At 41.2% G+C, this 13,935-nt stretch overlaps 2 protein-coding genes across 9 annotated transcripts in view; one reads left to right on the top strand and one right to left on the bottom strand.

Annotated features, from left to right (window-relative positions):
• The window catches only part of IDUA (alpha-L-iduronidase), a 48,962-nt gene that overhangs the window by 14,209 nt on the left and 20,818 nt on the right, over nt 1-13,935 (bottom strand). The gene's annotated exons all lie outside the window — the stretch shown is intronic.
• Nucleotides 1-13,935, top strand: part of SLC26A1 (solute carrier family 26 member 1) — a 41,825-nt gene that overhangs the window by 13,939 nt on the left and 13,951 nt on the right. For 3 of the 7 annotated variants that reach the window (XM_035309652.1, XM_035309654.1, XM_035309655.1), the window contains one exon: nt 8,244-8,326. The exons of 2 other annotated variants lie outside the window; for them this stretch is intronic. In XM_035309652.1, coding sequence (XP_035165543.1) covers nt 8,244-8,326 — 83 coding nt within the window. Of the gene's footprint in view, nt 1-991; nt 1,124-3,226; nt 5,114-8,243; nt 8,327-13,935 lie in introns of those variants that run through there. 2 more of the 7 variants (XM_035309656.1, XM_035309657.1) reach the window with 2 other exon arrangements.

The raw sequence follows: 13,935 nt of genomic DNA, 5'->3' as shown, positions 1-13,935 counted from the left end.
TCTTTCTGACTCTAGTCTAAGGGCTACACAGTACTACGTGAAAATACACACGTAAACAAGGCCTGCTGTCCTATGCAAGTACACTGAAGAACCCAGCAAATCTACAGTTTTTTCTCCTGCGTCCACTAAGTAAAATATTTAAAACAGAATGCCATTGCCAGCCATGACAGAGGTGGCAGTACATTATTTGCTGTGCTATGTGTGTAGGTGCGTAGATCTTACTTCCTTTGGCTGATCTGCCACCTTATGAGAATATTTTCTTGCTTGCAGATGGATTAGGAAGTATCCTGCTATTATCAAGATATGCAAGTTACAGCCCTTCTTTCTTTCAATACCTGAAATCATTTCTGTCAGAAAAAAATGCATCAGAGGCGCTGCCTTGACACAGCACCAGTCATCAGACCAAGTGTTTGAATAGCTGCATGGGATGATGTTTTCTGGGCTCTTGAAGGTTCTTGTTTGTGTAACCAACGTATCTCCAACTTCAAAAACGTAAAATGACTACTTGACTGATATGATTGCCACTTTCACAGACCTTGTTCTTACCCTTAATTATGTTACTTTTCTGATGTGAAATGGATGTGGTTTTTTTTAATGACCTATATCTGATCACTAGAATTCGGGTTGCAGGGCTGCGTGTCATGAGGCGTCTGTAGGCCATGCTGACTGCCACTTGTGAGGCACAGCAGGGAACTCGTAAGGTGGTATTAAATACAGACATTCTGCATGGTGAACACTGGCTCACGTGTCAGGCTGTAGCCACACATGACAGTAAATACAATTTCAAGACCCTGATGACAAGATCAAAACTGATCAACACAGCTGTAAGAAACTGCAACAAGGCATTTGATTTGACTTGCAATCTTTTACCAATATTCAAACTCTTTTTTTGCCTGCTTCCTTCCTGATACCTCTGCTCTTAAGTCATGGTTTCTGGACAGCTCTTTCTCTATTTATGAACAAGCAGAAGTCTATGGACTCATCATTTCAGCTGAATGCTTGCCAGACGGGGATTGCTCAAGGTTTGCTGTTGGCTGTTTCTGATGTGGAGCAGCCATCACTGCCCTGTCTGTGCCGGGCTTTCAGAAGTTCCTCTACTGTGCTTTTCAGGGAGACTTGCCAGATAAGTCCTTCCTTTTCTACAGTCACAACAAGGAGCTGCACTTAAGCATTTTTACTGGCATCCTGGCAGCAGTGCCGCTGTAAGTCCCAGGCCTGAGGCTGCTATACTCCAGAGCCTGCTCCTGCTGGTGAAGTTTCTTTCCAGCCTCTGTCATGGTCATGGTTCCAGGTCCATTTGTATGTGCTTCTCTTGTGTGTGTCTCGTGTCACAGCTGTGCTATGAACATGAAGAGCAGAGATGAGTAAGGAGGGGGGCCTGCTTACTGCCACGAAGTCTTACTGTTTTCTTTTTTGGAAAGATGGCTTGCTTTGTGGGCCATCCTTTGCTGAGTCAAAGGTTACAGGTCATTGTTAACAGCTTTCTGCAGCCTCTCCACACACTGGAGGAAGGGGGCTAATTATTAAGGTGTCAGCACCTTAGTTCACATGAAGATCTGCTTCAGCTAGCACAGCTGTGGATTCTGCTCCTTAGCCCGCGGCTGTGACTCCCCTCCTGTGCTCAGCAGGTTGCATCTGCCTCTTTTCTGACCTGAGCTGATCCCGCCCGGGGTATAGTAACACACTCTAAAAAACTAACACACACACAGACATTGGACCAAATATCTTATCTACAGAGAAGAAAGCAAGAAAAACACAGGCAGGGAGTGTTTCTATTCCAGGTAATCTTCACTCAAGTATTGAATCTCTGATAACACGTCAAGGTAACTTTATCAAACTTTAATGTAGTGAACGAAATTCCCTGGAAAAGGAAACACTAGCTGACCCCCATCAGTAAACCACAGCCCTGTTTAGGAATTCAAAGGTAGCGTGTGGGGTGACCATCAACAGAGGTCTTCTGCTAAACAGAGCTTTGTCTAGCCTAGAATGGATGTGATCAGGAATCACAGAATCACAGAATCGTCTAGGCTGCAAGAGACCTCCAAGAGTCCACCGAGTCCAGCCTCTGACCTAACACTAACAAGTCCTCCACTAAACCATACTAAGCCCTACATCTAAACGTCTTTTAAAGACCTCCAGGGATGGTGACCCAACCACTTCCCTGGGCAGCCCATTCCAATGCCTAACAACTGTTTCAGTAAGGAAGTTCTTCCTAATATCCAACCTAAAAGTATCTATATACCAGAGTATCTATATGTCAGAGTATCTATATATCAGATTAGTGCCTTTCTCATCCAGACATTCTCACTCAGATCGTGTAGCCTCCCTTAACATTCCTCATGGACACAGTTAACACACAAGTCAGAAGCTAACTTGTTTTCACCAGTGTCTGAGAACAGCAACAGGGCCAGGTATGTCTGTTGCTTCCATGAAACCTCTCTTCCAGCAGATTAGCTGCGGTGGCTGGCAAAAGCCAGCCCCAGGGCAGCAGAGACTGCTTACAGCCTCACTGGGAGCTCCTCGTGAAAAAGACTGCTGGCCAGGTGGTGAATGCAGGCAAAAAACAGGGACAGAAAACTGGCACAAGGTGTTGGCGGAGGTGAGGTGCAAATGACAGCTTAACAGTAAACATAATTTTTCCACAGGGTACTGTCTGACCTCAGAAATGAAAGGTGCACTCCATGAGGGAGCCACCTAAAAAAGCCCCTGACCCATAGGAGGCTTTCTGCATTACCACCTTATTTAGAGATAACTGAAGGTGGAGCCTGAGGTACCAGGCATACCAGGCATCCTGGTGTGGTGTCACCTGAGATAATGATCACAGTATGTAGCAGTGCTCATTTGACAGATGCTTAGCCATGTGCCAGACCATCATCGTGCGGCCTGGTACGCTGGTTCATGCAGGCATACACTTCTCTGGCCAGGGTGCCAGGATGTGGCCTTTGGCTAGGTGACACAGACGCTGTTGTTCCGATGAGTATGTATGCATGGTAATTAATTGCCACCTCTCAAGTGTGAACAACTGTTTTGTTTAGGTGACCAGCATAAGGAGTACCCTTAGATACATTGTCCCAAGGAATTGCTTACTGCCTTTTTGATGTTCCTGATGCCATTTAAAAAGACTATGAATCTTCAGAACAGAAAAAACATACATGATGAGCAAAAAAAAGTGTCCTGTAACCTTGAGAGGAGTTCAGCAGCCAAAGCTGAGTCTTACTTTTTGCAGATGAAAAGAGCGCTGATTCTAGGGAATATTCACTGGAAAGATGTAGGCACAGTCACTGATAAACTCTGTCAGTTCAACCTTTTGCTGCTACCAGCTTCTCCAGAAGGAACCGTCTTCAGAAGTAACAGTCTTACTTCTTCAGCCAGGAAAGCAGTCTGTGAAGTGACAGTGAGTCACATAAGCTGTGGGCACAGCATCTTCAAGATGAAGGTCAAGAGTTCTGGACAGGCTATGTCAGCAAGTTTGTCTTTTCCAAGAGGGCAGCTTGCTCCCCTCCAAGTCCTTCTTACAGCACAAAATAATCCTGCTTCCTTGTTTTTCACTTGACTTTTGGCAGCTATGAGGAGTGAAATGGAGACAGTTTAAAGTTCAGGCTGTTACAAAGACCTTGTTTGCTCCAAAACCACCAACTGTCTACATGAGATTCTTGTTCTGCTAAGTACTTTAAAACCTTCTGACCTTAGAGGCAGGTCCTACGGGACTGTGAGTAGTATGGAAATGATACCCCAGAGTATATGAAGGGCAGAGTATTTCATTAGCACTCACCTTTCCAGAGGCTGCCTTCTCAGCAGTTATTGCTCCAGGTTTCGTCAACATCAACCAAAAAAACTACTAAATTGATACCTCAGGTTTAAGCACAAGATCATTAATGAATAACTACGAAATCAGCAGGCTCCTGGGTTATTAATAAACAACACTCCCCTTCTGAACCCAGTTAGAAGCTGGCAGTATGGTACTCATTCACATCAGAGCTGCTTCTACCATGCTCTTGCTCCACTTGCTCTAGCTTTCTACGGTCATTACAGGTATGGTAGTTGGCCCTCTTCTGTGAAGTCTTTGTATCCCCAAATGACCACGATCACTCGACCTTTTGCAGATTCACAAACACTGTTTCTTCGTCCCTAGCAGTCCCTATGCAAACCACAGCCTGTGCTTTTCACAGGCCTTACAGAACAAAAAGCCTTATTAAGGCAATTTTTCAGAGCTGCAAGATCAAATATTACTAAATAATAATAATATTACTAGCTAAAGAACTGGTGTATTTTATCACTTCCAGTTTTATTTGTTAGCATTAATACCTCTTTTCGTTTGCTTCTCAGTGATATCATTTGTGTAAACAGGGACTGAAAATCTGCCTGCTTTGGTTATGGCACAGCTTCTGCACAGCGGCAGAATGCCAAAGACTTCAGCACATGCTGTGCCTCTCTCTGGGGGCAGAACTGGGCCTGTGCGAAGCATAATTCACTCACCCTGTAGAGTGAATGAGTCAGCCCAGCAGTAAGGGGAGGGAGGATGCATTGCCAAACTACACAGCCAGGCAGCATCCAGCCCTTGCTGATGTCACAGCCCGTCACAGTTAATCCATCCACACAACCAACCAGCACGATGCATGCACAAAATGAAGGACGAGCATGAATCTTTGTATTTTAGGAACAAGCTGGCTTCATACATGCAAAACACAACATTTGCTGATTACTGGAAATCAGTCTCTCTTCTACAATCCAGCCAGGAGCTGTGCATTCAGCTGCATCTTTTTAAATAAAATCAATCAAAACTGAAATTCATTTTTGATTGAATTCATTCTAACTGAATTTCATCTATAGAGCATCTTAATTTCTTTCCTCTTTGAAATCAGCATTATTCGATGTTCACCTTGCAAAGCAACTCACAAAATTTTTGTTACGATCTGGCTAAATCTCACATGCACAGAAGTGCAAGCAAACAATGAATGCTCTCAAGCCGCTGTTAACTGTGGCCTACGATTTTCCATTTCTTACTCAGCCTGCTTTTGTGAGCACAGTCTCAGTCCTTCCTTCAGCAATGTGCGTGTTGGTTAGGGGGGAAGAGAGAGAGGCAGACAAAGCATCAGCAGCTTCCCGTGCCAAGGTGAGTTAGCTTGCTAGGAAAATATTGTTAGTCTGTTGTGTCTGTAACCCCCACCTCCCTCCTCTTAAAACAAATTTAAGATGTAAAAAGAAAAACAGGCTATGAAAGTGTAGAAATGGAGACAACAGTTAAAGGTGTTTTGGTATCCGGCCTCTTCAGACATGTGAACATACCCGATCAGATTATCTAGGCATGGATAATTTGTTATGTTGTGAGATCTTATTGTGATCTCTTGTTGAGATTTGTTGAGCGTACATTCATTTGTGAAGGGAATTAATCAAATAACGATACACAGAATCCAGTAGCAGGAATTGATTTGGGGCTGATTCTTGACTACAGATTTAAAGGCAATTTGATTGGTAGGTTCAGCCACTTTGTAAACCGGGCTGCGAGAGCAGACCCTCCTTTCTGACCGGTTTTGATGTGTGGAGGTGACTTGCTCCTGCATAACACATGACTACAAGTGAAATGTTTACCGTAGTTTTATGCTGTCGTTGCTGATGCCACTATAAACCTGTAAGCAAAATTTTGGGGAGTTGGGTAGGGAGACTAAGTCCATAGTGAATGTTAAAGGACAACTTTGCAAATGCACAAAAAAAAAAAGAGGAATGATGATCAAGTGCTAAAACTAGTTTGAGTCAAGCATGTAACTCCTTTTGGCATTGCCTGGGAAAGCTGTCACTGAACTTCTCCTTCCAAGTGGCAGCTGACTGTTCTCTGTATGTATCCAGCATTCTAACTCAAGCACTCAATGTGATAATGCATCTTCATTGTAGGGAGTCTCTGTGGCACATATCTGACTTACTGGTTTAATTACACAGTACTGATATTGTTACTTCCTCATTTTCACATCTTTATTTTGTCTGAGCTCCTTCTATTATTTTGCCTGTTAGCTTTATATGCAAACAGAGTCCAAAAGTCTGTGAATCCAACTACTGCACAGGACCTGGCTTATTTACTGTTGTGTGTTAGCACAAGGTGTTAGAATGGCTGCACTCCCTGCTGCCAAATATGCAATGAGAACTAAACTCAGCAATGCTCTACATAGGCTGCTCCGTAAATCTTACAAGGACTCAGGCTGCTCATAGGCTGGACTCATATTCTGCAACTGCATCTGAAGTTCTGAACTAACGCAGTGTGCTGCATTTACCAGGTCTTCAGTTTTTGCCATCCTATGGTTCTCAAAATTTGTTTTCACTTGATGAGATCTGTAGGGAGGAACCTGTAATGGGACAACTAGCAAACAGACAAAGAAAAGCAAAAACATGGATGGCACACTGAAGGTGTGAAGATACTCAGCTAGCCTTCTCAGCTGACATACTTCCTTAGTGCCCAGCTGAAGTACAGATGGAACGTGGTGTCTGACTAAGCCCAGCTGGATCTATTCGCAGGACAGATGTACTCTCAGGTGTGTCTTCCTACGTTAATCCTCTTCTGCCCTTGTCTGTATCTCTGATTTGAATATATCACTTATATGCAAAACAAAAAATAGAAAGAATCTTCAATAAGTGATACTGAGTTCATTTCCTTATTAAATGATGACAGCGAAAAGGCACAGTGAGTATGTCATTCTCTGTCTTGCTCTTAATTTTTCAGAGTTTTTGTGATGAGGGGTTTCTGACTACTTCAGAACTGTCAAATAAGCACCATAACCCAATCTGGAAAGAGCAGCCCTTTAAATGGCAGTTGTGTCACCTCCCCGCTTTTGAATGCAAAATATACAAAAATGTCTTTCAATTAAGCAGATAAAACTAATCAATTGAATTTATAGGCAGTTTTCAATGAAATACAAACCTATAGCTCTCTGCAAACTTGAGCTGGTAATTCTATTATGAACCTGGATTTGGCACTACAATTTAGGCAACTGATATATGCCTAAACATGGCAGCAATCGTTCTTCCACTCTTGGTCTTCTTTAGTTTGTGTATAACCCTTCTCTCTTCTTTCTTCCCCCACCCCGAACAACTTCCACTAATATGGAAAATCTCTCCCTTTTCAATATGAAAGTAAATTATCTCGGGCACTTATGAAACATTAAAATTTAGCTCACACTGCAGTAAGAAATGGTCTATTTCCTCTGCACACAGAAAAAAAGATCTTGAATATCCAGGTAAGATTCCACATGAATGCAAGGAACAGTTGAAGAAGCTTTAGTGTTCCTTAGAGACTATCTTTGCGATAGTAAATTTCCCCCAAAGATCTGCAAGTATCACTAGTAAAGGTCACCTTAAACTGATGAATAAGCAGGCTTCAGCTCCACAGTTCTGCCTGCTTAGGGATGAAAATGTCAAAAGAACAGGACACCATGGGACAAAGCTACTAACTCTGACTACTGTGAGCCCTCTGATTATTGAAATTTGGTAATGACACCCTCTAGTCTGGGGTATATCTTTTTCATGGGAGAGATTTCATTGCTTTAGAGAAGATGAATCCTTGGAAAGGCTGGATTTTTTTTGTTGTTGTTTTCAATGAAACGAACAAAATCTTTGAAAGTAATTTTCTGACATTAAGGCAGATTCTTGACAATCATTACTAAGGATAGCAATTCTGGGAACCTGCTGAAAAAAACAACAACACAGTTTGGTTTACTAGACAGACAAGCTCAGGCATTTTATGTTGAAAGGCACCTGAAGGTATGTAAATTCCTCTTAGACATAAGACTTATTAGCCAAGCCTCCTCCATGATGTATATTAATGAAAATCCTTTTTCAGTGGACACATCTACATTAATTACCATGGACAGCTCAACACTGTGTATGTGTAAGGGACGCTACCTTACCTTAATTCCACTTAACACATCAGTGTATTTTATTTTGTTTTACAACAAGTAAGTATACAGATTCCCTGCAAATGTTAAAGTCATGACTGTACTTCTATTTAGTTTCCATACAGTGCAACTGGCTCTATTAAAACAGAATAGCAGAGATGAGTAAGAAGGCAGAGATTAACAGCCCCTGTACCTTAATGATTTTAAGCTTATCTTCTTCTACCTGTAATTACACTATACGGGACAAAGATTTTGTCCAGTGCTACTATTTATTTGTGTTATCTCACTGGAAACACCACTGGAGTAATATAATTGGACAGTCTCAATCTATATTATGACAGAATTTCTAATCTACTCCTTTAGAAAGCTGTGCTCCTGAGGAACTGTGCTACTGTGTGCTGATAAGAAATCTGTTGTGGAACTACCACAGCTACTTCGTGCCTTCGGTAAGTGCTATGCAATTGGTTCTATGTTTGTAGTAGGAAGAATGCATACTAAAGGGTGGTCTTACTCATTTTTATGTAGATACAAGTTTGCAATGATTTTTTTCCTGATTTCAGAATTTCTCCTGCCAGCTGGGACTACAGAAAATTAAAAAACAAACAACAACAAAAAACTAACTAATAACATCTTTCCACTCCCATATACACAGAATTTTCAGCGGCACTGGAGGCTTGCCACAGAGAGAAATAGAGAAGGAATGTTAGGAGTAGCATGTAAGGGCTTTTAAAAGTGCTGAAAAACATGCTCGTGCTTTTCCCAGGTCATGCTGGCGGGAACATGGGGAAAGGGTTTGTGATTTTCCTTTAACAAACTCTATGCTGTTGGAAGGGTTTAGGCACTGGTCCTCGTATTTTCTGTTTGGTGGACACACTGCAGACTTGGTGGCTTTCCTAATGCTGGTGCAAGACCTGAAACTCATCCTGGTATGCTGGTGGTTATGGGCCTTGTATATGAGTAGAGGAAGAGAGCAGAAGCTCATAGAGAGATGTAGAAGGGTTTTCTACACATTGTTCTAAACTAAACTCCTGTTTTATGTTCAGCAGAGAGTCCACCCATTTTCGACATTAGTGTTCCATCCACCTGTTTCTCCCTAATTCTGCTTTTTTAGAGCACTGGAATAACAAAATTATAACTTTGAAAGTGTTGGAGGGCACTGATGAGGACTTTGCAGCAAATGCTTATTTTTAGTGCTCTCATCTTTCATGTAAAATTGCTACTAAATGCCTACAGCCACTCTGATTTTGTATCAGTATCTGCAGATCCGGGCACTTTGCAAATGTTTGTAGTTCCATCAGTAAATCCTGACTCCTGCTACTGTTTCTCTTCAGACATTGAAACCAACATGATACTTCACATTACATCTATGGACTTACAGGCAAATTACTTTGTTTTTTAGCTAACTACATTTGTATGTGTATTCAAAATGCACTCAGTACTTGATTATCATTTGAATGTGGTATAATCTTCTGAAAAACTAAAATAGTTATTTTATGCTATGACTTAAAAAGCTCAAGGAAGTGTTCAAATCAAAGCTCTTTAGAGCAATGCTTCCTTTTTAGTGAAATAGCATTTCAACCTAACACCAGTCTGAACATGTGATTTCCTACCAAAACGACAATTTTAAGTTTAAAAGAGTGGTTTGGACAAAATGCAGGGAAAAAAAAAAAAAAAAAAAAGCAACACAACAGACATTAATTCATCACCGTGCAGTGGGAAGTCTTCGTTCCTGCTTTTCTGGTTTCCCTCACTCAGCTGAGTCACTCCTGTGATGGTACTGTTAATGTATAGTTTCTGAACACAACTGTTTAGTTTCCTCATGCATTCTGGATGACACGACTGACCACCGAGTACACTGAGTCTCTTTTTCTTTGCAGCTGTCCTTGCAGTATTCAGTGAGTTTAAGTGCTGTTTTGGATTATATTTGGTGAACAAAGGGCTATGTCTGGAATATATAACCATTCTGAAGGTCAGCAAACAGGCACTACTTTAGTCAGGCTATTTTCAGTGGTACCCAGTGCCAGGACAAGAGGCAGTGGGCACACACTGGAGGACAGGGGGTTCCCTATGAACACCAGGAAACACTTCTGTGCTGTGCAGGTGGCTGAGCACTGGCACAGGTTGCCCAGAGAGGCTGTGGAGTCTCCTTCATGGAGATCTTCAAAAGCTGCCTGGACCTGGGCAGAAGGCTCTAGGTGGCCCTGCTTGCACAGGGAGGTTTGACCTCTAGAGGTCCCTTCCAACGTCAGCTATTCTGTGAAAACTAAAGGGTTTGGCTAAGCAGCACAAGACATCCAAATGACGAAAACAGTTCAAATATAAGGGAACTGAATGAGTTCTGCAGTTCTAACACCAACCTGATAACAATCAGTAGACTAAGCGGCAAACTAGACAACTTTAAAGACCACGAAGAACACAATTTAGCCCCACCAGGTACATTTGGTCTCATGTTTCCATTTCTGCTTTTAGAAAAACTAAGCTAAAATAAATTGAAGCAACATTGACTTGCTCTGCTCTGTGGATTACACCAAACTTAGTGAAGGAAAATAAATAATAATCTATCGCATTAAAATCAGAATCACAAATGATTCTTCTATCATCATAATATGTTTCCATAAATTGTTCTTTTCAAAACACGACTGGAAGTACTGTTTAGGCACATCACCTGACCAGGTGACCACTGTGGTATAAAGGTAAATTGTATACTAATTAGAGTCCTAAGGGCATTTTAATTCATACAGATATTAATTAGGCTTAAGGGTTTTTGTTTGTTTGTTTTAAATCATTGAATTTATGAACTTCAAACATGCAAAAAGAAGAACAAGGTTACTTAATTTGCACTATGCACTTCTGAGAATTTGATGTTACTGATTTTAGCCCAATAAACAAGCACTTGTAAGATTCCCTGTATGAGTAATTTAGCAGTTCGTTATGCTTTTAGGTATACAATTAGGTAACCAGATGTGAATTGTATGTAACAATGCTGTGAATTTTCCTTCAAGTAAATGAGCCAAAAAAGCCAAATGTATTTTATCTCTTTATAACAACTTTTTTTTTTTTTTTTTTTTTTTTTTTTTTTTCTGAGTGCCATCAGGTGGATTTTGCTTTTAGCCTTTCACTGTTCTTAATCCAGTTAGTATTAGGCATCCGTACATAAGCAAAAAAGTAAGTCAGGCCTACAGGAATGATGAGGAGGGACTCTTCATCATGGTGTGAAGTGATAGGAAAAGGGGTAACGACTGTAACCTATAAGTGGGTAGATTTAGATTACATTTTAGGAGGAAAATCTTTACTCAGAGAGAGGTGAGGCACTGGAACAGGTTGCCCAGAGAAGTTGTGGATGTCCTGTCCCTGGAAGTGTTCAAGGCCAGGCTGGATGGGGCAACCTGGTCTGGTGGGAGGTGTCCCTGCATATGGCAAAGGGTTGGAACTGGGTGATCTTGAAGGTCCCTTCCAACCCAGCCCATTCTGTGATTCTATGGAAAGTTAGACACTTACAGCTGCCTCCAGTAGGGATCAAGTGATAACTCAAACATCCTATATTACTTGTAAGCACCTGATGCTGGGAAAGGTGCTGCTGGACAGAAATGCAGAGAGCCCTCTTCCAAGAAAACAACAACAACAACAAAAAAAAAGTGGGACAAAACCCAAATACCTGGCAGCTTCCAGGACTGCAAAAATGATCATATTGGATATGCTGTTAAAGAAAAAAGAGTAGGCAAGTTTATGTTGGTCCTGAAGTTTATTGCATGCACAACTTAAGTCATTACTGAAGACGATGCCTGGTTCTACGAAATAGGTAGCAAAATGGATGAAAGGACAGATTTGCAAGACTGAGTTTGTTTTAATTTACTTTATTTTCAAGAATAAATACCACAGACCTAGAAAGAAACAAACAGAAGCAATAAAGCCATTTTCTGTTCCATGGTGCACAATGCCAAAGAGACACACAGCCTTCACCATGTGCAAAATTCATTACACAGATTAAGTGCACTACTGCTTCCCCCTTATACGTACACTATATTCTAGAAAATACCTTGGGAATGGCAAATGGACGGGTACTGATTGTTGCTTGTCCAAGGAGTGCTTGACAAGACTTTCTACGGGACAGGGGTAAGAGAGAGGATTTTATTAAGAGTTAAATGAACCTCTTTAGCTACTGGGCTTAGAATGTATCAACTACAGTAAGGAAGTTTGAGTTCTTGGTAACAGCCAGTGCTTTTCAGAATCCATGACATTTAACATCACAGAGGTGAGATATGCTTCTCATTTTGTTCCTTTCTCGTGTTGGAGTTGTGACTTTCCATTTCCTTCATTTCAATGTTTCCTTTTTACCCTTAAAGAACAGCAAACAACCCCTTGTGCTAGGATAAAATACTTTTTTTTGGAACCCGTCCTTCTGTAGACGTGTTTGTGCCCCATGCCTCTGCAACCACTCCCTCTGCTGGCAGGGAAGGAAGAAGCATTTCTGCCTGTACGGCAACACAACCTTTTCCAGATCCTGCACATCCCATCTCAGATTCTTACTGCATGTAAATGTGCCTGTTCTAGCTTGGCTGAGAAACACACACATCTCCTCGTCCTTTAGCTTGTAGCCCAAGACAATTTGCCTGATACGAATTCTGGAAATTCAGTGGCCCAGAACAAGATCAGGAACTGAATGCAGTTCCTGTGAGTCATGGCCTTTTGCCCAGCCTGTTAAGCTACACTGCCTAGTAACCATTAAACATTAATTATCATCTTTGCTGGGAGATGCATAATTATTGGTCATTTGGATAGGTCTCCACCAACAAAGAGCTAAGGGAGCAGGGGGGACTTGGTCATTTATATACCTTAAAAAGAATGAGCAGAAAGACAGTCTATGTCCCATTGACCTGACTACATTTTACAGTCTTTAGTTTACACAGAAATAACAGAGATCTTGTGATCTGAAAGCGCTGACATGTAGGAATGGAACTCTGACCTCCAGCAGTCCTGTCCCCTGCAAAGAACAGAAGAGCACTTATTCCAGCCCATGAAATGCACAAATCTTAGGCAAGACTGCAGGTCAATTCTTGCACCATGAATACGAAAGAATAAAGCTAATGCTATATGGGGATATATAAAGCAGAGCAAATCTCATATAAGAAACTGCTTCAAAGGTCAGAGATGTGCTGGCCTGAACTCAGCATAATTTTTGGATCAGCATTAGTTAATTAATAATCTGATGTATTATTTAAACTCAAATAGTCAGTGAGTGCTGCATATATATCCAAGTTTTCAGAGACGTACAAGTGACAACACACTACCAAGCAGCGAGCTTAAGACTCCCTAACTGCCAATTCCTCCCTTGAAGAATATGTAGTTAATTATTATCATTTATGCAAATAGAGCAAAGCCAGACTGACGACTTTCATTCATTCGAACATGCAAAAACAGAGGTGAACATTCCTGTCACAAAGCTATCCAGGTAAGAGATTTGCCTCCCCTCCCACACCTCTGAACTCAGGATTTGTTTGTTCTTTGCCTGTTTTCCTGTGGCACCTTTGAAAGGTGCCAAACTGCCTCTTTCCAGTTATTTTGCACACTGGTGTTGTTTTGTAAGTTTCGCCATTAGTTTGTGCTTCAAAAATTTTGCTTATAATGTTGCTACTGGGCTGAGGTTTTTAAAACACGTAGCCTTCAACTGGAACAAAAGTAATCTTCCCTACTAACCTGGTCTAAGAGTTTAAAACAAGGCATTTGGCTTGTTTTTATTTGTACTTATAAAGTACTACATGAAGCATATCTGTTTCTCAGGGTTATTATTAAAACTGAACATTTTCAAAGTAACTAAATTGAGAGAGAGAGACAATACGTATTGTCCTTGTTGCTTGTACTAACCCTAAGATAACAGGGAAAGTATCAGGGAAAAAAAAAAAAAAAAAAAAAAAAAAAGAATGATATACCTATTTATTTGTTTTTCTTCAACAGCTTAAAGTGGCTTTGCAGCCATGGAATAGGCATCCAGCAAAAGCAAAAGGCAGCAAACACAGTTTGCTGTTCAGCATTGCAACTGATGACTAAGGTCTTGGAG

Source organism: Oxyura jamaicensis, chromosome Z, assembly GCF_011077185.1.
Source record: "Oxyura jamaicensis isolate SHBP4307 breed ruddy duck chromosome Z, BPBGC_Ojam_1.0, whole genome shotgun sequence".
NCBI lineage: Eukaryota > Metazoa > Chordata > Aves > Anseriformes > Anatidae > Oxyura > Oxyura jamaicensis.
This window is presented reverse-complemented; position numbering and strand designations above follow the sequence as displayed.